A 24,329-nucleotide genomic window follows, 5' to 3' on the forward strand; every position below is an offset into this window, starting at 1 on the left:
CGAGTCGAATTAATCACGTTTCAATGAATCAGCCAAAAGGTTACCAAATCGGTCTGAATCGATTCTTGATTCAGTCTGAATGATTCGAACGCCTAGCTAGCCTATCTTATTATTTTTTTAATCAGCATCTATTAGTTAGATTTTTGGGTTACACTTTACAATAAGGTTTTTTTATAAACCTTTTATTAACTAAGGTTAATAAATGCTGTAAAATATATATTGATCATTGTTAGTTAATTGTAGTTCATGCATTAACATTAACTATTGAGACCTAATGTAAGTGTTACATTTTTTTCAATGTAGAGTAGGCTACCATCCATGCTTCCCACAGTTAAAGCTATTTTATTGACTAAAAAGTCTTACATTATTTTTAATTTTTTTAAAAGCCTTACATTAAACATTATTGTTTATTATTTGTAATATTATTATTTATTTATTTTATTAAATGTACATGACCAAGTTTGATTTTATCCTCTGTGCAAAAAAAAAACAAAAAAAAAAAACAATCATGAGGGTCAAGTTGTGGGTTCAGACTATAGATTTCATTCACCCTCCTCCTTCCCTCCCTCCCTCCTCTTTTCTCTCCTCCTCTCTCATCATCATCAGGAAGCTGCTGCGCTCGAGCCTTTTCTAGCGCGTGAGTTACTGTATTGTACTGTGAATCTCGGGAGGGGGGCTGCAAAAAATCTCCTATTCTTACAGAGGTTCATCCCCCGTATCTATAACATCTTAAGCCAGTTTGCTTTATAACAGGTCACAGGACGTAGATGTCTTTTTGATTCACATATTTATTTTGTTTTTATTTTAGTTTATGGTTTGGTTTTTTAACACTCCGGGAGGGCAGAAATGGCGGCCAACATGTACCGGGTCGGAGGTATGTCCGTCTATATTCTGAATTAACGCAAGTCAAAACACAGGCACCGCCGCCAGACCTGTCTGGGAGGCAGGGGTTCATTTCAGCGCAATTCCCGCAACCGGCCGCTCACTTTTAAACTCTTAACACGTGCAGTGTCCTTGCAAAAGAAAGCGATAACGTGGATGAGAATATTTTGGTTTCTGATGTGGGTCAGGCCTCTTAAACTATCATAGCCGCACTAGCATTTTAGCAAGCAGGCTATGTTGCTAGCTAGCCACATCATAAACAAATAATCACTACTATATGTAAAGCACATGGGAACACTCATATATAGCACATTTCTCTTGGTTTTGTCCATATAGGATAAATGCCAGATATGCTTGCGACCTGGCCATGCCGATTTTTGACGCCGATGTTTTTCTTTGTGATCATTTGTCTCATTTTTTGGCACGTATCCATTAGTTACGGGTCCTCAATCGGCACGCAAGGTAGCAACGCGAGCTAGCATTTAACAGCAACCCCTCACTCGGCTTTCCACAGAGAAACCTTATTGAGCTTCTGCCACTTATTCACTGAAACATTATGAATATGCACTATTTTGAGGTGTATTTGTTGTCATGCATCTAATCATCAACACGTCTTTACTATTTAACCGCCGCGTCGTTTGTTTGTTTGTGGCATTAGCCGGCTACATGATAGTCAGTGCCGCGGAATTTGACATTGTTTCATGGCGCCGTTAATTCAGTGCCATTGTAACAGATTTTGCAGCTTGGGCATACTTTCATTGAATCAATTGGACAGTCTGTGTGATAAATGATTACATTGCATTGTTCTAATGTAACCCGTTTCTTGTGTGCTCGGTTATGCCGAAGATACATGTATCGGAATGTGACTCAAATGACCATGAACAGAATTCGGTTGTTTGCATGAATGAAGTGTTTGTTTACGAGCATGCAACTGCATATTCTCCACTTATATTGCTTTCTATGTGTATATCAAACCTAAACACAACATTAGAATTTTGTCAGATCTCAAATCCCATTTGATAAGAGTTTTCTGTAGCCTATGTAGTAGGATATTTGTATTAACACCCCATTGCAATGCAAGCAGTACATTATAAAATGTACCATTTATACACATTTTCTTCATTATCTAAAGTAAGCATTTGGAGGTATTATTTGAATTAAATGGTCGTTTTATCTTTAATGCCTTGTACTTTATGAATACTTTATTCATTATACCAGTCTGTGAATTTTACCGTTCACATAAAAATAAGACCATTGGATAACTTTTTCTTATTTTAAATGCCTTGTCATTGCAGAAATCATTCCCCCCCATAGGTAATAAATGGATTACTATGGTTTCTGGCTCGAATATATTGTTTTGAACTGTAGCTATACCCAATTTTTTTGTATTTCTAGCCTGATTTATTTGGTCTGTGCACTTACAGGAAACGTGGTGTGGTGTTAAAGCATATATTTAGTATGTGGAGTTGTATGTTGTGTGACATTTTAAATGGGAGAATGAGAGGCAATGGTTTCCAGTTGTTTTTTTGTAATGTGAATTTCAAAGTAATACAGTCCTCAAAGTCATCCAAGCCCTGATGTGTGGTTTTCATATTGCTAACAAAATAATCCAGTGCATTTTATCTTCTACAGATTATGTATTCTTTGAGAATTCTTCAAGCAACCCCTATCTGATCAGGCGAATAGAGGAACTGAATAAGGTACATTGGCCTCAGGGCTGGGAGGGAGAAGTCTGGGTTGGTGGACGCTGGGTGTACTGGTAGGGTGTCGACGCAACATTGTCACGACATCGACACAACAAGCTCAGCCACTTCACCCGGAGCCAAATTACTTATCCCTTCAGCATTTTTGCTATCTCCAACACTTGTTTGCTGAGAAACTATATCTGTGTGATATATGGAAAGCGACTGACTGCTTCCAGGGGTCCCTTTAGTGATGTATGGTGACGCCTGGTGACCTGTACAATATCTGTATTATGATCAAAGATGATTCAGCTCTTTAAATATTAAATGCTGAGGGATTTTTTTTTAAGAAGCCCTGATTTTGCATAGTCCAAATGCACAAAGCAAAATCATCTCATTATGCTTTCGTTGTCAGCGTGCTCCACTGCACAGTATTGTCATTGGTCAGTCATCAAATCTACCGGTGACATGACACACCTTTTGACATATTTGTCAAATTAGAGGATTCAGTTGTCAGGCAAATTCAGTTCGCTTGCAGGTTGTTATTCTGCTCTGGCCTTTGCCACGAGGTCTGTCAAAAGTCCAAACATATAATCACCCCGTGGCCATTGAGCATTGAGATCTCTTGATAATGCACTCCGTCTGCATTATTCTTCTCCCACAACCTGTTATTGATATTGATTGTCCTATACAATAGGAGAAAACAAGCTTTGAGGGATATTATTAATTACATGAGTTTATGGATGTGTGGTGAATTTTATTTATTTCAGAGGCATCAGCTTAACATGTAGTGAGATTATTGAATTATCTTCAAATGGGGATTTTCTCAGGAAATAATATTTATGGTATTAATTTCAATTATCTTGATTTAATTTAACATTCGTATCATGCAACTAATTGTATTATAATTTTTAATTGATTGGCAGCAATAAATAATTAGAATTTTCATCTTGTTTAACTACTCAGGATCTCATTTAAATCTTGTTTATCAGGCGTATATTGTCACATGCCTTTTTTATTTTTATTTTTATTTTTATTGGGCTGCTTGTCGTTTTTTCGATTGCTCCTCAGAGGAGTGCAGACACAGCCGGCGTTATAAATTCAACACTGCACTGCTAATTAAACATAATAGACTGCAACCTCAGGTTTAAGCTTTTTCTGTATTAATTAATTGAGGTGATTAGGTTCAGTGTCCCCAGATACTGCATGAAGTTTCCTCACGGTGACCTTACTTGTCTCCGCTTTCAGACGGCTAGCGGCAATGTGGAGGCAAAGGTGGTCTGTTTCTACAGGAGAAGGGACATCTCACAGAGCCTCATCCAGCTGGCTGACAAGCACGCAAGTGAGTGAACATGAGTGTTTTCCAGGGCAATGTGAATGTATCGTCAAGGAAACCAAGGGTGGTCTGTGACGTGGCATGCATGAGTGGTCATTTGCATGATAATTAGAAGTCATTTGAAATTGCTTTTGTATGCGTCTGTGCTCTGATGCCTGTGTAAGTCAGCAGGGGAGCTGTAATCACTGGAGTACCAGGACCAGATGCCAGCAATTGGGCAGCAGGGCTTCCTAATTTCGTAATGTTTCAGAGGCCCTCAACAGATTTGTCTTTATCAACTGGTATAGGACCAGTTTCGCTTGACTCAGTGTTTCAGTGCTGACTAAATGAAAGAGTGTAGGAAAAGGATAAGTGAAATACATTTGTGGGAATGTTGTTTAAAAGACCCCCGCTAGGCATGATGAGCAGTAGCAGTGAAAGTGGTAGTCATCTCATACTTGCATATAACTAAATTGTAGCATTTCCAGGAAAGTAAACAAAGCTGGCCTGAATAATTTGTGTGTCCTAGTTTCATTTGGGGACTGTTGATTTAGACGGCAGAGGTATATTTCTACACTAAAACGGTCTAGTCAACACTGGCCTCCTCTCCAGTTGCAGTTGGTGAACTTGGTCAGCAAATGCCAAAATCAGTTGTTTACTGTTTTTAAAGCAGTTTTATAACAGTAAACAATTGATTTTGACAGGCAACATGTAGTCACAGGAGTGTATATAAAAAAAAGTCATTATAAAATAGCCGATATATACACTCCTGTGACTACATGTTGCCTGTGAACTATAAACAGCCATACAGTTAAGCTATTCAATTATATTAATTGGCAGAATAATAATAATAATTACTCTCTAATTACAATAATGCACTCTACTGTTCAAAAGTTTGGGATTGCTAAGATTTTTTTTTAATTATTTTAAAAAGTCTCTTATACCAAGGGTGCAATTATTTCATCAAAATTCAGTGTTTTGAAATATTATTAAACTAATGGTTTTCAATTTTAATATATTTTTTTTTAAATTGCAAAATGGTATTTTTTAAATGTTATAATGTCAGATTCATCAGCAGCCATTACTCCAGTCTTCATTGTCACATGATTCTTTAGTAATTATTCTAATATGCTGATTTTGTGCCCAAGAAACATTTCTTATAATTTTAAGAACGGTTGTGCTGCTTAATATTTTTGTGGGAATAATTTTTTTTCAGCAATCTTAGTGAGTAGTGAGTTTAAAAGTAATAGAACACTTTTGTGACATTAGAAATGTCTTTACTGTCACTTTTGATAAATTTAATGCATCCTAATGCATTACTTTCTTTAAAAAAAAAAATCCACTCACCCCAAACTTTTGATTGGTTCTGTAGCTGGTAGTTAACAATATACGACTAACCTAAGTTTAAGGAAACAGGTGCTACTTTTTTATTTATTACTTAAAGCTACACTGTGTAATTTTTTTAAGTTGATTCTTAGAAAAAACACTTTGTTCTTTCAAAATGATATGTGCTCATTAATGTGTAATTACTTCTACCAACTAATCAAGTATTCTCGTAAGCGTAGAATCTGCCATTTAGAATGCATACGAGCGAGTCGTTGCGCCTCCATCTTGAAAATACATTAGCCAAAGAGGGACGTACCTGGAAATTCAAGCTTCGCCTTTCGCGCTTTAACACTCAGTGGCACCGTGACGAATGCGAGGGGGAGATTACTCGCGACTGCCAGCAGATTTGAAATAATACGGCCACCGTAGGAGTTAAAAAGCCCTCGGAATGGGAGGGGCTAGAAAGTAATATTCAGTTGGTAGTCATAAACAATTTCACCACTAGATGGGAGAAAATCCTACACAGTGTAGCTTTAAGTATATCATGTTATTGGATGTTTCCACAGTATTTTACTTATTATTAATAATTATCATTATTAATGTTTTTCAAAAACTCCAAGTTGCTTTGCCATAAATATTGCTTTCAGGGTGTTTACACAACGTACTAAAAACAGAAAAGTTTTTTCGTTTGCTTTTCTTGTTTTTTGTTTGTTTGTTTTTCAGCAAGGTTGTCAAAATGATTCCCGTTCACACAGACCGTTGAATGGAATATAACGCTGTATTTTGCATGCCAGGCCAGTAGTTGGCGATGTCACTTTGTAAATAAACACTACGCGTCTATAGACTGAACACGTAATACGCATGCGCATGACGTCACCGTTTTCCCAAATTCGTGTTTTTGTATTTTAATAAACGGAGAAGATAACGATATGGTTTTCAAAAACGTTCACTTTGAAACATGTTTTCAAAAGGTTGTTTTTTCAGGCCCCCAAAACGCCATTGGCATGTAAATGAATGGCCAAAATGCATAAAAAGTGTAAACGGCCCCTCAATCATACGATCAAATTAAGATTGCAAAACAAATGGCCACTCTACTCTAAAGACTACAATTTGCAATCAATTACACTTTAATCATTTGTGTTGATCGCAACCCAACACAGTAAACACCAAATGACAATAAAGATGGCTGTCATCTTTAAGATCTGCTTTGTGTATGCAAAAAGTATTTGCATTCGGCTCATTCGGTTGGTCTCCTCTAATGTGGCTGCTAATGCAAACGGTAATTTATATGCGTGACCATGCCTTTTGACCCATTTCTAATTCCCTTCGTACAGAGGACCTGGAAGAAGAGAAGGAAAGCCCCGCAGAGCCAGACCTCTCTGAAAAACAGAAACATCAGCTTCGCCACAGAGAGCTTTTCCTTTCCCGGCAGTACGAATCCCTCCCTGCCACACACATCAGGTAAACCAGGTTGAACACACATTCAAATGCTTCTAAATATATGATAGACCAAAACGTGCCATTTAATCCTCAGTTCAAATTTTCAAGGGGCCGTTGAGGTAAGATAACAGCCCCCATGTTGCACAGCCCACACTAGGATATGAGTCACAGTTCTGCAATCCATCCTTTAACTGGCCAATGGCACCCCAGGGCTTTTGTAGCACCCGCTGTGATTCAGGTGATAAATGCATTAGCAGCCTGGAGCCGGGTGGCAGTGCTTATTATCAAAGGGTAGCCTCCTATGAGAAACATTAGTGGTGGTGCCGAGGTTTGGAGAGGCCTGCTGTGCTTACTGAAATTGATATCGGCCTCCAAATAAAGGAAATGTCACTCCCTTTCTTCTTTCTTTGTTTTTTTTTTTCTTCTTCTTTTGGCTTCTGTGATCCATAAATATTGAGCAGCCATTGCAGAAGGCTAGCTGGCCTTTTCATGGTATAATGTATTTTGTGAGGAACTGGACACATCAAGATTGAGTTCAATTTTATCTAAAAAAAATTTGCTCTGTCGCCCAATAAAATACATTTAAGTATCATCTTAAATACTTCGTACATAAGAGTGAATCTTAATTGTGATTATGCACCAGCTGAATCTGAGTTACTGATATGAAATTAGCAATTGTAATTTATTTATTTTTGTTAAAAATACCATTTGTAGGTAGGTTTCTTCAAGCATTCTAACCAGCCATTGGCACTACCAATGGCAGAAGTTTGAGGGCAAAGTGCCAATAGCTCAGCAGTTTTCAAAATACACAACTTTTTCTGTAACAAGCTACTTTGTCCAAGGAGTAGTGGTGTATTGCTCCCTTCTTAATAAATAAATGAAAAAAACAAAATGACAATTTTTGACAACAATATTTTTGTCAGTTACCACAATCTAGCACTCTGTCCGCTTTAAATCAGACACATAAATATAGTAGTGCGGTAAGGTTGCATGTGCACCAATGTGCATGTGAATTACCTGCGTCTGTGCAGCATCTCTACTAGCAATGAAGTTGTAAGTTTAATTACTTCAAAAACGGCGACATTGCCAACTCCTTCCTAAATAATATAATGTATGCGATTGAGCAGTGAAGCAAATTTATTAAAAGTCGTGGGTCAGCGTTGGCAAGAAATTTATCTGCTCCTGTTTCTGTGTGAGAAGCACGATCTCCGATCTTTGTGTGCGAGTGACGTGTGTGCGCTCGATTCAAAGAAAGCAGAGCATAAATGTAGAATGTGATTAAATTAAATTGGAACTACCTGTGCATTCTACAGTCTTTTAATGCACTAATATAAGTAAGGGATAATGTAGAGCGAGGCAGTTGTTATAGCGAATACAACCCCGACAGTCGCGTCGGGGTCTTGAATCAGCCTGAAGGGGTTGTATTCGCTATAACAACCGCCTCGCTCTACATTATCCCGCTTATTACATGGCTACCTACCAAATAAATCAATGATTTGACACAAAATATTGATTTAAAAAGGAGTTTATTGATTTAAACACGACTGTATTGCTTCCGCTAAAGAAAATGGTCCGTTCCGTCTCTACGGTTAGAATCCTGCGTCCATAGCAACGCTCTGTTTTTCATGGCAACGGTGTGTTATACTTCGCAGCGGTCTGTTATCAAGAAATAACAGACCGCATTCTACATTAGAATTCAACCAAGCCATGTAATAACTATATATAACGCACCCTTACATCGTTGCAAACCTGTATGACTGACTTTCTTTCTGTGGAAAACAAAAGAAGATAAGGTAAGGTAAGCAGACAGTTTTGGCCACCATTGACTTAAACTGTGTGAACAAAAAGAGAGTCATACAGGTTTGGAATGACATGATGGTAAGTAAACATTTTAATTTTGGGAATATCCCTTTAAATTAGTAGCTTGGGTAGCTACAGTTTCAAAGTAGCTTCCCCAACAGTGCAGGTTGGATGTAGACGTGGCAGCGTTCGTGGATCATGGAAGCACAGAGAGATTAGCATCCGCTTTCCACTGTCCAATAGCTCCATAATGATTTTGTTCAGCGCTTTCTCATTGTCTGTGTCTGTCTCTTATCTGTTTCCTCTCTCTGCCCTTTCTCCTTTAATTTCCTGAATTTTATTATAGTCCTCTCACCCATCTGCTCTTTTCTCACCTTTTCATCTTTACTCATGTCACCATCACACACTCACACATTCTTCTGTAATCTTGCACCTAGTGTCTCCCCCTTCATTCCCCCTTTTACTGTGCTGTGGATTAGAGGATCTGTGGATACAGCTGGATGCAGAACATAACACATTGGGCTGCATGTTTTAATCTTTTTTTTTTCTTTTTTTTTTTCTGGGGTGGTGGAAATAGGGGGAAGTGCAGTGTGGCCCTCCTGAACGAGACAGAAGCTGTGCTCTCCTACCTTGAGAGAGAGGTAAAGTCTTTAAATGCTATTTTGTATCTGATTGATTGGATGTCTAATTTGAATGAATTATTGTTTAACCATTGCTTTCGCACTCTCTCTTTCTCAGGACACATTTTTTTACTCATTGGTGTACGACCCCACACAGAAGACACTATTGGCCGATAAGGGCGAGATTCGTGTTGGTCCACGCTTTCAGGCTGATGTCCCAGAAATGCTACAGGAAGGTTAGTTTATATTATTATCATAGATGTCAGTTTGTTTTAAATATGAATATTTAGCTAATTAGCTTGAATGTTTTTGTCTCAGTGAAAAATCTCAAACTAGAGCATTTTGTGCAAGTAGAAGTAAACAATCAGTTGTTGTTTTTTTTGGGGCTGGTTGCGGTATCTGTGTCCGTTTGAAAAGGTGTTCTAGGGCAGGGTTGGAAATTAAGATAGGCTTGGGGCAAAACTGCCCCCCAAATTCAAGATAAGGGGACAAAAAATGCCTCTGGAACAAAATCTATTATGACTGTTGAGATTAAAGTGAAATGTGAAAATGAAAAAAATTGTTGATTGCTAACATTGCATCAAAGATTTCTTTTACGTGTTTTTTTGCAATCAATCATGCACATTTCTTTTTATCGTTTGAATGTAATGGCCAATCAGAGGTGTTTAGAGTCACTGGTGATTAACTCCAGTTGTTAGTCACCAGTAGCGCAGTGGTCTGGAACCTATGGTCCACTGTCCTTCGCTTTTGTAAACTGATTTTGTGGTCACAGTTATGAATATGCAACTTCTGAAAAACTCCTTGTATTCTATTTTTTTAAGTGAGCAAAATAAGGTTTGCAAGCCCATAGCGTCAGAATGCCAGTCTGTCAGTCAAGTCCAAAGCGATGCTCTGTGCCGTAGCAATGTGCTATGGCAAACGACGCCTCAAACTGTCTGGTGGCAGATACGTAAAAATAAACAGGAATTTTTCTTGACTTTTGAACAATTCATTACATTTTCATACACATTGTCATAGTAAGATTCAAATGCATTGTGTTTTATTGACCACAGTATTATTGTTGATAAGGGGCACTGTTGATTAATTTTGAAAAAAGGGCAAGGGCTTGAGCCCTGATCATTATTACAGTATCAAGAGAAATAATCAACAATAATGTTGATAATGATTTGCCATATTGCAGTTGTTGTGAAAATACACGTATGCCAACTTTGAGTAGCATTTAACAATTTGTGTAAATAAACATGCCATGGCAGATGCAGCTTCTAGGAATAAATTTTTTTTTTTTTCATGAAAGTGATCCATCCTAAAAGTAAAATGTGAAATGAATCCTGCAGGGGAACAGGGGTGAAATCAGACTCTGTGAAGTGTGAAGGCATCCTTAAGGCTGAGACACTTGACCAATGTTGGATCGTCGTTGAGTGTATTGTTTTTGCGGTGTTTTCCGCAGCGTAGGCACAGATCCCCATCTGTGGCTCTTTGGTCGATTCAGAAGGTTGAACTGTTCAGCTCAGCAAATCAATGTGCGAGAAGAAAAGCATGCGACAAAGCAAGCAAACAACGAATGAAAACAACACCAGTGCCATTTGCAAATTTCAGACATATTTGAAAAAGCTATATTACGAAAACCATCTGTGGTGAGCGAGATGGGTGCAAAACAATGGTATGTAAACGCTGCGTTTTATATTTGCAGTCCTAGCTCTTCCAATTTCCCTTTTTGAATGACGCATACACTCTACTGCCACCTGCTGACATGGAGAGTTATTTCCTTTTACACAAGCCAAAATGTACATGCTGCTGTTCTGTAGTCCTCGTGTGTTCAAGCACAACCTTTTAACCTGACCTGAGGCAAAACCACAGTCCGCTAGTTCTTCAATGCCAGTTTGGTGTATCTGGGCCTTTAAACCAGACTAGATTTCAGAATGAGTTACATTGAGACTCAATGCTTTTTGTTTTTTGGGAAGGTATCTTTAGCTGCTTTTCCACCGTCGGACCAAACTGTTCTCATTGCTTAACCGTGCCGATCTGGCTCTGCCGGATATGGTTTCATGTTCCACTGTGGGCCTGATAACGGAGCTCTTTGGAATGTAATACAAATATGGCAGTCATTGCCTTGGTAACGCAAGAGTTTATAGACGATATGAGATTTAAATGGCGACCGCGTTATTTCTTTTAATTGTATTATTAATTTAGGTTTATGTCGCTCAAATAACACGCCTAGCCAGCTGGAGAGAAACTGGTAGCCTGGCAACAAACAAGTGACCAGTCATGAGTGGCTACGTCACTACACGCATTCTACCAGCACGGTTCTACATGATTAGCCAGCCGTACTAAGGATTCCGGGCAGAGAACGGTTTGTAATTGTGTAATTGTAATTGCAATTATGTTCTCAAGTGGGAACATAATTGGAACCGTACCTTAACGTTCTTTGAAACGTTCAGCCCACCGGTGGAAAAGCGGCTTTTGTTTGGGGACTGGGAGGGGATTATTTTGTGGAAATAGTAGTCTCGTTGGGTTGTTGTGTTGCTTATTTGCAGTGTCAAAATGTCACAATGAGTTTGGATCGTGAGCACCGCTGCATCACAAGAAAAACTTCTCATTTACAGTATCGCCGTGTTCCACCAGTCAAGTGTGAAATTGCTCTTCTGTCAGTCTGTGATCCCCACTTTGACTCCAACTGTAAGTCTGTGACCCTGCTCCACTCTCACAAACTTACAAAAATGTCCAGTCGACAGCTCCTATTATCTTTAATGAGAGGCCAGTGTGAGCGAAGCACTTTTCAGTTCTAGATTTAGATTTAGTCTAGGTTTTAGATTAATGAAGTGCGTCAACTTTATAAATGATATAGTTAAACTGTAAGAAATGAGATTTGATCTGAACCCATGGATTCTGACCATCCCGGTTTGCGTACTTTTTGTTTTATTTTATTTTTTATCCAAAACGATTCATAGTTCAGCATTTACACAACGCAGGATTAAGTGCCTTGCTCTTCATTCTAATGACAGGCTGTTGGGCTGATGATGATAATGCCTGTCATCATCATCATTCTTCATGATCTTGCTAAGCAGGCTGCCTTCCTTCATTACCGAACGGCAGGTTTGATTTACGTGTTAATTCCCATCGTTGCCACGGGAACAAGTTGCCTGGTTGTCTTGACAGATTTGTCAATGGCAGATTTTACCCACTGGTTTCACACAGCCATCTCTGATGAAAGAAAATTTCTCTTTAGGAGAACCTGATGACAGAGACCAGTCTAAAATGGAGATGAAGATGTGGGACCCAGAGTGTCCACTGACCAACAAACAGATTGACCAGTTTCTTGTGGTTGCTCGGTATGTCTTTGGATGCTTTCTACATTTGATCCATGCCATATTAATAATTCAACGCATCACAATGAATCAGTGACCTTTCAAACAGTGGTTCTTAACTGTTTTTCTTCAAGGTGAAGATTTTATATTTGGACAAAATTCTAAAGTAGTACACACAAATGTCTATAAAATCAAACACTAAAATTTAAGTAATATTACATTAATTATATATTGATGATTAGTTTTCTTAAAAAAAAAAAAAAAATAGTCTATACAGTTTGTTTGGTTTCTAAATGTCTTTTGAATTTTGATGGTTTCAAGCCAGTAAATCTTTACACAAAACACATTGTGATCAACGCAAACCATGTTCGTCCATGTATTGAGTCAGGTTTTTTTTCTTTTTTTTTTTACCTGTATTGTTTTGTACATGGCTTTTGAGTAAGAGATTAAACATTCCAACTTTTCTAGTCTCTGCAAAGCAACTTTAATTAACAGGGCTGAAAAAAAAGGGGGAGGAGGGATTTCATTGTCGGATTAATCACAATCTTCATTTGACTGATCTCAGTATCGATTCTTGGAGGCAAAATTTATACTATAACTGAAATATACACAAATTGAATTGAGAGCTTGTGAATTGGAATAAAATCTGTATTGATGCCCAGCCCTACTTATAAATTTGCATCAAACAATTGGATCGTTTTTATATGCAACCTGTTTTTTGGGTCGTGACCTGCCAGTTGAGAACCACTGCTGTAGAAGATACTGGAAACTGTGTCATTTTTTTTTTCATCAAATTTGCATGATGAATCCGGTGATCTGTGTGCAGAGCGGTTGGTACTTTTGCTCGAGCTTTGGACTGCAGCAGCTCCGTCAGACAGCCCAGCTTACACATGAGTGCCGCAGCAGCCTCACGAGACATCACACTGGTACCCATCCCATCAGCACCATCTGTCTCGGCATATCCACTGGAGATGTGTAAAGCCTGATTAATTCTTTCCCTGTCTGGTTCTCTTTAAGTTCCATGCTATGGACACCCTGCATCGGCACGGTTATGACCTGTCCAGCGCTCTGAGCGTGCTCGTTCCTCAAGGAGGGCCCGTGCTGTGCCGGGATGAGATGGAAGAGTGGAGCTCTTCAGAGGCAAACTTGTTCGAGGAGGCGCTGGAGAAATACGGCAAAGACTTCAACGATATCCGGCAAGACTTTGTGAGTATGCACAGAAAGTTGTGGTGGGGGAAGAATTCATTCACTGATGCATCATTTCTTTTTCAAATAATTCTGAATCCGTCCAAAAAAATTCTTTTAAACACACAGAATTTTTTTTTTGTAACAATATACAATTTTTACTTCGTAATTGCTAGTAAATTTGACAAATAATTACTTTTAAAAAAATGCCAAGTAACACATTGAATTAAGTGAGTATTTTCTTGTAAAACGTACTCCAATAATCTTTATTTTATTTTTTAAGTTTAAAAAATCTTTTTCACAGTGCATACACTACTGTACAAAAAAGTAATTTGAAATATTATTACAATTTTAAATGTTTTATATTTTAACCCTCAGGTTGTGTTCAAAACCCTATAACACTTCTGGTGTCTCCGGTCAAAATAAAAAATATAAAATGTCTCCTGGCCTATAAAAAATTGCTTATAAATCACTTGTCATGCTATATTATCACCCAATATAGGATTCAATCTTTTTGTCAACTTGTTTTCTTTCAATTAGGACTAGTTTTATATTTCTATTTGCATCTGATTAATTGTAGGCCTCATTTATTGAGAGTAGGCATCTAATTTTTTGAGTTAAAAAAGCATTATTTATGAATAATTTTCACAATATTAAATGAAATATGAAAAAAATTTGCTCTGTTGATCACACTAGTCTACTTTAATGTTTCACCAGGAAGTTTGTTTTGAAAAACTTTTATTTTGTACAAAATGTTAGATGCCTACATCCAAAAAATAAGATGCCTACTCTCAGATAAATGAGGCCTACGATTAATCAGGTGCAAATATAAATATAAAACCAGTCCTAATTGAAAGAGAACAAGTTGACAAAAAGATTGAATCCAATATTGGGTGATGATATAGCATAACAAGTGATTTTATAAGCTATTTTTATTTTGTAGGCCAGTCATTTTTGACCAGGAGCATCACAAGTGTGACTCTGTGCCATTTTTTACAAAATAAAAGTTTTTCAAAACAAACTTCGTGGTGAAACAATAATGTAGACTAGTGTGATCAACAGTGCAATTTCTTTTCATATTTTAATTAATATTGTGAAAATTATTCATAAATAATTATTTTTTTACTCAAAAAATTTGATGCCTACTCTCAGATAAATGAGGCCTACGATTAATCAGATGCAAATAGAAATTTAAAACCAGTCCTAATTGAAAGATAACAAGTTGACAAAAAGATTGAATCCAATATTGGGTGATAATATAGTAATAATAGGTAATAGAGTGATTTATAAGCAATTTTTTGTAGGCTGGTCATTTTTGATCAGGAAGATCACAAACCCCCCTAACAAAGTACTAAAATTGTCAAAAAACATTTGAGAAGTAGTTACACCCTTTGTGAACAAAGTCACTAAGTTTCAGTCCAATGCGATAACATTAACATTAACTAGTATTTTTGGGAAAAGAAAACTTTCCCCGGGTCAAAATGACCCGAACACAACCTGAGGGAGAATGCATCTAAATGTAAATTCTGGGCCGAAACCGAAAATTCAGGATCCACTTGGCCGAAAACTAAAATTAATAATCAATTAATTAATAAAACGTATTAATAATCAACATTCAAATAGCTAAAACTGAGCTATACAAACATTTAAATTGCACACAAGGCAGTTTTTATATATATAAACGTTTTTATAACACAATTCCAGTTTGTTGGTGAAATATAAACATTTAAACGACAATAAACTGTAATTACTCGTTTTCACAACAGATTTATTCAAACATACATTAAATAATGAAGACATCACTAACAGGTTAAGTAAAAATATAATGAAGATGTAATACAGAGTATAAATATAGCACAATGCTCTTCTCTAGATTTTTTTTTCTTGCTAACTAATCATTAATCATTGATTCTCACAATTCATTCAAAGCCACAGATTCGTTCACGAAACACCGCTGTGTGTTGCAGCTCTGCTGTGGCTTTCATTGCAACTTATTTTGTTGCAAAATAATACAAAACAAACTGACAATACTGTATCTAAAATGTACAGCACTTTTGTTGAACTGTTGTATAAAATCAATGTAACTTTTGCAGTCGTGTGGATATTTGGGAAAAATTGCATTCTTGTTTGTATGATATACTATCACCATTAAAAACAATAACTCACACACATGGTATGTTTTGTATCGACCGAAAGCTCGAGTCATAAATCGATCTCTATACACAGGCGAGAACGGCAGTAATGTAGCTCAATTTGCTAAGGCAGCATACTATGCACTCAACCTATCATATTATGCACATTGCTGGTGTGGATGTAGTCAGTTTTGACTGCAAACATGAGGTAATTTGATTGGATGCTGTATTTGAGCTGTACACACATTTAAATGCTCGGTTTTAATGTTATTTTAAGGTGGGGTAGAATTACCTTGGAAATCCATAGTTCTCGCGAGAGCACAATTTGAATTTACTCAGCGAGCCACTCTGGCATTGAGTAATGATGCTCATTAACTATTCCCTTGTAGCCGAGCTGCACCAATCACATCGGTGTATCTGATATAGGCGGGCCAGAGGCGAGCAAAACTGTTGAAAAAAAGATAAAGTGTAGAGGAGCAAAAGCAAAGAATGTCACTTCAAATGATAGGATGGAGGAGTTGCAGCAGAGATTAGGTGAAGACATGATATTCGGCTGAAGCCATGGGAAGATTGGAGCAGCTGAAAGGATTGGATCTGGAGTGTGTTACTTCTTGACCTAACTGAGAACATTTGATCTGCTCATTCAGAGACAAGAGTACTTATTTGTATAGGGAATGGAGTGAAAGCTTTGGTATTGAGGTGAGAACACAAGGAAAAGCTGTTTTCTATTGCACTGAGAAATTGGATTTTTACTCTGGGGCTTTACTTCTCAAGATGGAATGAAAAACAACTGCTCTTCTACTGAGCCACTTTGTTGCACACAATAAGAACTACTGGTTCACAAACACCAAATAGTCCATTAGAGATGGACTTGTTAGGGTGGTTTAAATGTCAGGTTTTCACTTTCCATTTCTATCTTGAAGCAGTCATTAGTGATTGATTTGTGCTGTGATTAATGGATAGAAATGGATGATGTTGAACATTTATCATCATCACCCCTGCAGGGTTCAAATACCTAATCGAGCTTGTCTGGCTGATTCTGCATTAATTCTGTACAAGTGGATTAGACGTTTTACAGGGTATATAGCATTAAAGTTCAAGCGGCCTAATTGTTGTATAATTGTTACTCATGAAATTGTTAAACTGTAGTAATAAGCTATTATAATGATGTTACCTTTTTAATACTGACAACCTACCAAAATGCATGTTGTCACCTCATTTACAGAATGAAATTTACTAAAGATTAAAAAAAAAACGTTATCAGTGATTGTCTCCCCATGTATAAAAAAGTGACATTTATTCTTAATTTTTTGATTAAACATTTGTAATGTCATTGTTTTATAAAACTCAAAAAAATACAAATATTTTAATTGTCATTTTTGTAAAGCATAACAGTTAAAGGGTTAGTTCACCCAAAAATGAAATTTATGTCAGTAATTACTCACCCTCATGTTGTTCCAACCCCGTAAGACCTTCGTTCATCTTCGGAACACAAATTAAGATATTTTTGATTAAATCTGAGAGCTGTCTCACTCCTCCATAGGCTTCTAAGACATTATAACTTGCTGGCCCAGAAAATGTATTAAAGACATCGTTAATATAGTCCAAGTGACTCCGGTAGCTCAATCTTAAGTTTATAAAGCGACGAGAATACTTTTTGTGCGCAAAAACAAACAAAAATAACGACTTTATTCCACTTTTCATTTCCTTCTCTCTGGGCCTCGAGTCTTTTCATGTAGTGTTTTAGCGTAGTGCGTCTGTGCACGTCACCACGTATCACACACATGACCAGCATCGCCCAATAGTGAGCCTACGTGGTGACATGCAACACAGACGCGCAGCAAGTTATAGTGTCTTAGAAGCCTATGGAGGAGTGATCCAGCACTCAGATTTAATAAAAAATATCTTAATTTGTGTTCCGAAGATGAACGAAGGTCTTACAGGGTTGGAACAACATGAGGGTGAGTAATTACTGACAGAATTTTCATTTTTGGGTGAACTAACCCTTTAAGGAGAACCTGGATTCATAGAGAAGAACTGTACTCTAATGATTCTCATCCTTATTCATTACCGGGTTCAAAAACCGAAAGGAAGGCAGAGAAACCAGCAACTAAAAATACATAGCAGCACCTCAGGATGTTAATCTAAATGTTCTTCATAACACCAGCTGTCGGCACAGAACACCTTTGTGTTCATTTTTATGCTCCGCTCACCCTCGCATAGATGCGGGCCAAAAGTGGGGGCTCGGCCAGCTTTAAATTAAGATTTCTTCAATTCTTTGCGACCGTTTCATGCACGTTTCCTTGCGCTCAGCAGGTGCTCATGAATAATCATGCGTGTCTGCATGTGATTCCAGACATACCATGCTCAGACTAAATATTCCTTGAATTCCACCTATTTAACGAATTAAGACAAGATGAGCTGTATCTTCAGAATGGCACCTTCTTTCTGACATTTTAAATGACCTGTTTTATTTCAGCTTCCTTGGAAGTCACTGACCAGCATCATCGAGTATTATTACATGTGGAAAACCACAGACAGATACGTTCAGCAGGTGAGCAGCGCTTAAATGCTTGAAAACATTTTGCTGTATTTTTAATAGAAGAAACACTAATAATCTGGAAATCTCTTTCTCTGTTTGCTCTGACTGTTCTCGATCTCGCTTAGTGCTGAATGTTTATGACTTTGTACAGAAACGACTGAAGGCAGCTGAAGCAGAAAGCAAGCTGAAGCAAGTCTACATCCCCACATAGTGAGTGTGGACATCTTTAAAGTCTCAAATGCATCTCCAGTGATCACTTGCGCTCAGGTTTCGATTTTGCATGTTTATAAACCTGCTGTAAAAGATTATAGTGTGAAATGTAATTTGCTTTTCTTCTCACAGCAATAAACCCAACCCTAACCAGATCTCCGTCAGTAACGGCAAAATGGCAACTGTGAATGGTGCAGCCGGCACAGGCAGTTTCCACACAGCCGGAGGCGGACGCGCATGTGAGAGCTGTTTTGGTGAGTAAGGACCCTCTTCGCCTAATTACAGTCAACACAGCCATCCAATCAATTCACTGCTTTTCCCGAAGGACATGTCACGCCTCCTGTTATCAGTGGGGCTGGATACTGCATTTTCACCCTTTTATCTTCCAATCTGATCAATCAAAGCTGCCGCATCACAATCCATGCGCTCTGCAATGATTAGTCTGGGTCAATATTGCTTTTTAGTAATGAACTCACATTGGGGAGCATAAAAGGATTTGAATCCCTCTCGACACCTAATCCTTTCATTGTGTTGTAGGACATCGCGTTATATTTCTTTTCTGTTTGCAATTAGGTTTCCATGGAAGTTAAGTATTCCTTTATTTATCTAGACAATATGACCCACCAGGCGTAGTTATTCTTATTTCTTTCATTTTATTCTTCTCTGTTGACAGGTGTACAGTCTGCTCAGTGGTACTCTTGGGGTCCTCCAAACATGCAGTGTCGCCTGTGTGTATCCTGCTGGATGTACTGGAAAAAGTATGGTGGCCTGAAGATGCCAAGCAGAGCTGAGGGGGTAGAGGAAAAAACGCCTCCAAGCCCTGCACCCAATGTAAGTACTGCTCTCAGTTTGGATCTGCATTGAGGTGCACACAGTATATACAGTGCTATGCATAAGTTTAGACACCCATACTAAAGTTGACTAAAAAGAGGAATAAAAAATCATCTTTTGGAAACTGAACTTAATGCCTTAATTTAAAAAATTAGGAAAAATCCAACCTTTAAGGACACCAATTTTCTTTGTGAATGAATAATGTATTGTAAATAAATAAATGTTCTTCCTTAAAATACAGGGTGCATAAGTTTGGACACCCCTATGTTAAATTCCCATAGAGGCAGGCAGATTTTTATTTTTAAAGGCCAGTTACTTCATGGATCCAGGATACTATGCATCCTGATAAAGTTCCCTTGGCCTTTGGAATTAAAATAGCCCCACATCATCACATAGCCTTCACCATACCTAGAGATTGGCATGGTTTTATTTCAGTTAGCCTAATAGCTAGTTTGATTTGCATTGAGAGATGATCTTATGGAAAGTACTCCATGCCAATCTCTAGGAATTTAACATAGGGGTGTCCAAACTTATGCACCCTGTATTTTAAGGAAGAACATTTATTTATTTACGATACATTATTCATTCACAAAGAAAATTGGTGTCCTTAAAGGTTGGATTTTTCCTAATTTGTTAAATTAAGGCATTAAGTTCAATTTCCAAAAGATGATTTTTTATTCCTCTTTTTAGTCAACTTTAGCATGGGAGTCTAAACTTATGCATAGCACTGTATGCCGTTCAAAAGTTTGGGGTCAGTAAGTATATATATTTTTTTTTTTGAAAGAAAGTATATTTACCCAGCAAGGATGTATTCAATTGATCAAAAGTGACAGTAAAGACATTTACAATATTACAAAAGACTTCTAGTTCAAATAAATGAACTTTCTATTTATAAAAGAATCCTAAAAATGAAGTATCATGGTTTCCACATTGATAAGAATATGAAATCTGCATATTAGGTAAGGGTGGGAGTCTTTAAGCACCTCACGATCCGATCGTCTCATAAAAGCATTTTGAGATGCAAGTGTTTAACCACTTAAACACGCAGTCGCACACAGCTGCATGACATGAGCGCTCTTCACAAAGCGCACTTGAGCACTTGAAAGCAGCCGTCTGTTAGTAAGTGAGATTTGTGTTTTGAATATATATAAGCCTACTGCATTCCAAGCGGCATAAATGAGGGGAAAACAATCAATTTAAAAGGGAAAACAATGAAATACTGGCGGACGAGTCTGTTAATTTTAAGCGTAACATTAGGCAAAGCCCACGTTTTTTACAGTGCATTTCCTGTGCAGTGAAGCCCGCGATTGCCCTTCTAATTCGTCTATATACTTGTTTGAGGGTTTTTGAGTGTGTGAAATTGGCAGAAAGCAGACTATGGCTAGAGCACACACCATAATGCCATCGCTCATCTGCGGTTAAAACAAATTAAACTACTTACTACTTTTCTTCTTTCTGATAGTCTCAGAATCATTGAAGAGAGAATCGTGATGCATTGGAGAATACATTTTTTTCCTTTCTTCTCCAACCCATAATGTGACGCCAAAGACTTCAGTAATGAATGCTGATAATTCAGCTTTGCCATCACAGGAATAAATTACATAAAAAGAAAAAATATATATATTTTTTATATATATATATATATATATATATATATATATATAAATTGTTTTTTTGTTTGTTTGTTATTTATATATATATATATATATATATATATATATATATATATATATTTATTTATTTATTTATATATTTATTTATTTATTTATTTATTTAAAAAATTATTTTTTCTTTTTATGATATAATATATAATAAGTATATATATAGATAAGCATTAAAGACGACTTTCAAAACCATAAGAAATCTATTCTTATTGACCTCATACTTTTGAACGGTAGTGTTTGTATAGGGATCATGTTTCAGCACAGGGGAATATTTCAGCGAGCCGAGTAAAATACTTGGTTAATGTTTATTACCCTGCTATTCTACTGTTCATTATTTCATGTTTGTTCATAAAATATTAAATTATGCAACTTGAAATGTTGATGTATTTGTAATATAGAAATTAACATTAGCCTAAATTAATGAATGGGAAAGTCGAATAATTTTTCTTTGTTGTTGTATATAACCATATTGAAAAGTGTTACCATAGTGTCATCATCATATAAAATAATTGATATTCATCTTGGGAGCCAATAATTCACTGCAAAAAACATGTTCATCCTGGTTTCAAATGAACCAATGTCAGATTGACATCTGGAGGATTGTCCCATCTCAGAATTTAAAGGGTTAGTTCACCCAACAATGAAAATTCTTTCATTAATTACTCAGCTTCATGTCATTCCTAACCCGTAAGACTTTCGCTCATCTTTGGAAATCTGAGAGCTTTCTGTCCCTCCATTGACAGCTATGCAGCTGACACTTTGACGCTTCAAAAAGTTCATAAAAAGATCGTAAAAACCATATGAATTGAGTGGTTTAGTCCAAATTTTCAGAAGGGACATGATCGCTTTATTTGATGAACAGATTGAATTTAGGTATTTATTCACATATAAACATTGATTTCTTTATGAACTTTTTGAAGCCTCAAAGTGGAAGTTGTGTAGCTGTCAATGGAGGGACAGAAATCTCTCAGATTTCATCAAAAAGATCTTCATTTGTGTTCCGAAGATGAACGAAAGTCTTACGGGTTTGGAACGACATCAGGGTGAGCAATTAATGACAGAATTTAATTTGAAGAAAGCCATTATATTCTCCCTCTCGCTTTCTGTTGTTTTATCACTGTCCCACTTTACATTGTTTTTCCTATATCAATCCTTAATTTCCTCGTCTGTCTCTCCACAGGAGATTCGTTCTCGTGGCCACGGCGCCCGTCAGTCTTCTCACATGGTTCCAATGAGGAACAGCGGCAGCCCCAAATCCTCAATGAAGACCAAGCAGGCTTTCCTCCTGCAGGCCACGCGCCTCACCAAGCTGGCGCGTCACATGTGCCGCGATCTCATCAGGCTGCGCCGGGCCGCGCGCCGCCCCTTTGTGCCCATTAACTGTGGTGCCATAAAGGCGGAGTGTAAGAGCTCTTTAAATTCCTAACTTCAGCCTCGCGTGCAAACGCGCACACACACCCACCCACCTACACTGTCCCACCCGCTCTGTTCCCCGACCACACCTGTCCACATCTCGCTGTCATTCCTCCCCTCCATCTTCCTGTCTTGTACTGTTTTTATTATTATTATTATTATAATTATTGTTATTATATTTTATTTTGGTTTTTGTATTCTCCCCACCCCATTTCCAATAAAGACTGCCTGTCCTCCATATTTTGCGTTTCAATCATCTTTTCAGTTCAAATTCACTTTCCCCACCAACCTTATTGATTTGGTTTAAGGGTATGTTGGCGATGTTGTTTAAATTGAACATAAGCACATTTTTAGCACTTCTCTAAGTTTGTTGAAGAGAGTTTTGTATGCACACATTACACACAAAGACTGACAAGATGCTCTATTATGCTTGCTTCACCTAACATTGTAATTATACTTGAAATTAAATGCATATCATAGTCTGAGCCTTATATTTATTAAAAGCTTCAATGAGAGACTTGAAAGACTATATATATATATATGACATGGGGAACTGATTTGTTTAAAGGTACTTATTTTTTAAAATGTGCTTTCTCCTTTTTTCCTCTTAAGAAAGATAAGCTGTTTTGGTTTTACATTCTTTTCCCCCTCAATATGATTCCCTGCACTCATGTTAGTATTTTTAATGCTCTCGGCGCTACTATTGAAGGAAATGGGATATATTTTTGTTGCTTCTAGTTATTTTTTTTGGGAGGATTTTAATATAAATTCGGTTTCAGAGTTGGATTGACGCAGTATAGGATTTTAGTGTGTAAGCGTATGCACATTTTATATGTAAATATATATTGTAAATGGTCACTATTAGACTGGTCAAAACGTCTTTATGACCTTTAAAGTCGAACGTGTTGGGACGTTCTCAGGACAGTTGGTTGTAGCAGAAGGATCTCTTTGCTTTTGCACTGAACAAACCCCCTCCAATGTCAACCAAGGATCTTTTTATAATTGTTTAGTTTATTTTCAGAAGATTTTACGCATAACCTCATGGTCAAACGTAACCATACAATTAGTACTAGAAAGTACACACATTCAACACATACATGTTTTTGCATTTTGCTTTTGGCCTTTTTAAATATCATTTGTTTATCCATTATAAAGTGTGCAATAAGATTTATTTTTATTTTATTTTGTGTGACAGATCAAATGTCAAATATTCAGATTATTTGTTACATCAACAGACTAAAGTACAAGAATTCTTAATGGTGCGTGCCAAGATTTGTAGCCTAAATAAAGTCCCTGTCAGAATAATCTATGAAGATATGTACCTTCTCAGTGTGGAATGTTGGTTAGTGTACATGCGTTATGTCTCAGCTTTAATTTTTGCCATTTCTACTCAACTGCCTCTGAATATAGACAGTTTCATCACTGATTGTACCCGAGAGAATGTTAATGTCTAAGGGCAAAATGTCTATTTTATTGAAGCAGAATGGTATAAAAAACAATATATATATGTACTATGATGTGGAATAGCTAATTGAATTGCTATTATGTTGTGCAGCCAATCAGTCATTCGGTAGCTAACACTGACAGGCTGTTCAGAGGCATGTATGTAATGAGATGATGAAGTGTTAACTCTTCTGTTGTGCTATTCAGTAATGCAAAAATGATGGACTATCAGTCTCATCATCGGTGCAGTTTATGATCTAATTAATTTGATGTTCAATAAGTTGTAAGGAGTCATTTACAAAACACTGAGTCATGCAATTGGAACAAGAGTAGACGTATAGTTCATTAGTCTTATTTGTTTCTGTTCTTCTGATTTTTAAAAGTTGAAGTTTGTCCTCTTTAAGAGTTTGCACACTAGTCTGTAGTTTATCAAACGGACATTTTTAAATGCTGAGGAAGTTGGTTCAATGGCGTCAATTGATTAGGACTTTGTGCCTTGGGAAGTGTTACGTTGGCACAGAAAGGAGAAATGGCACTAG

General features: G+C 37.1%; 1 protein-coding gene across 4 annotated transcripts in view; it reads left to right on the forward strand.

Annotated features, from left to right (window-relative positions):
- The first annotated feature begins 623 nt into the window (after window positions 1-623).
- The window catches only part of mta3 (metastasis associated 1 family, member 3), a 32,648-nt gene continuing 8,942 nt past the window's right edge, over window positions 624-24,329 (forward strand). For all 4 annotated transcript variants that reach the window (XM_084434804.1, XM_084434802.1, XM_084434803.1 and 1 more), the window contains exons 1-14: window positions 624-874; window positions 2,515-2,582; window positions 3,813-3,906; window positions 6,540-6,666; window positions 9,023-9,086; window positions 9,184-9,301; window positions 12,292-12,394; window positions 13,197-13,296; window positions 13,388-13,576; window positions 18,167-18,241; window positions 18,381-18,439; window positions 18,572-18,693; window positions 19,113-19,270; window positions 22,115-22,337. In XM_084434804.1, coding sequence (XP_084290930.1) covers window positions 847-874; window positions 2,515-2,582; window positions 3,813-3,906; window positions 6,540-6,666; window positions 9,023-9,086; window positions 9,184-9,301; window positions 12,292-12,394; window positions 13,197-13,296; window positions 13,388-13,576; window positions 18,167-18,241; window positions 18,381-18,439; window positions 18,572-18,693; window positions 19,113-19,270; window positions 22,115-22,337 — 1,528 coding nt within the window. In that variant the 5' untranslated portion in view covers window positions 624-846. The remainder of the gene's footprint in view (window positions 875-2,514; window positions 2,583-3,812; window positions 3,907-6,539; window positions 6,667-9,022; window positions 9,087-9,183; window positions 9,302-12,291; window positions 12,395-13,196; window positions 13,297-13,387; window positions 13,577-18,166; window positions 18,242-18,380; window positions 18,440-18,571; window positions 18,694-19,112; window positions 19,271-22,114; window positions 22,338-24,329) is intronic.

Source organism: Rutilus rutilus (genome assembly GCF_951802725.1).
Source record: "Rutilus rutilus genome assembly, chromosome: 16".
NCBI classification, from domain to species: Eukaryota; Metazoa; Chordata; class Actinopteri; order Cypriniformes; family Leuciscidae; genus Rutilus; species Rutilus rutilus.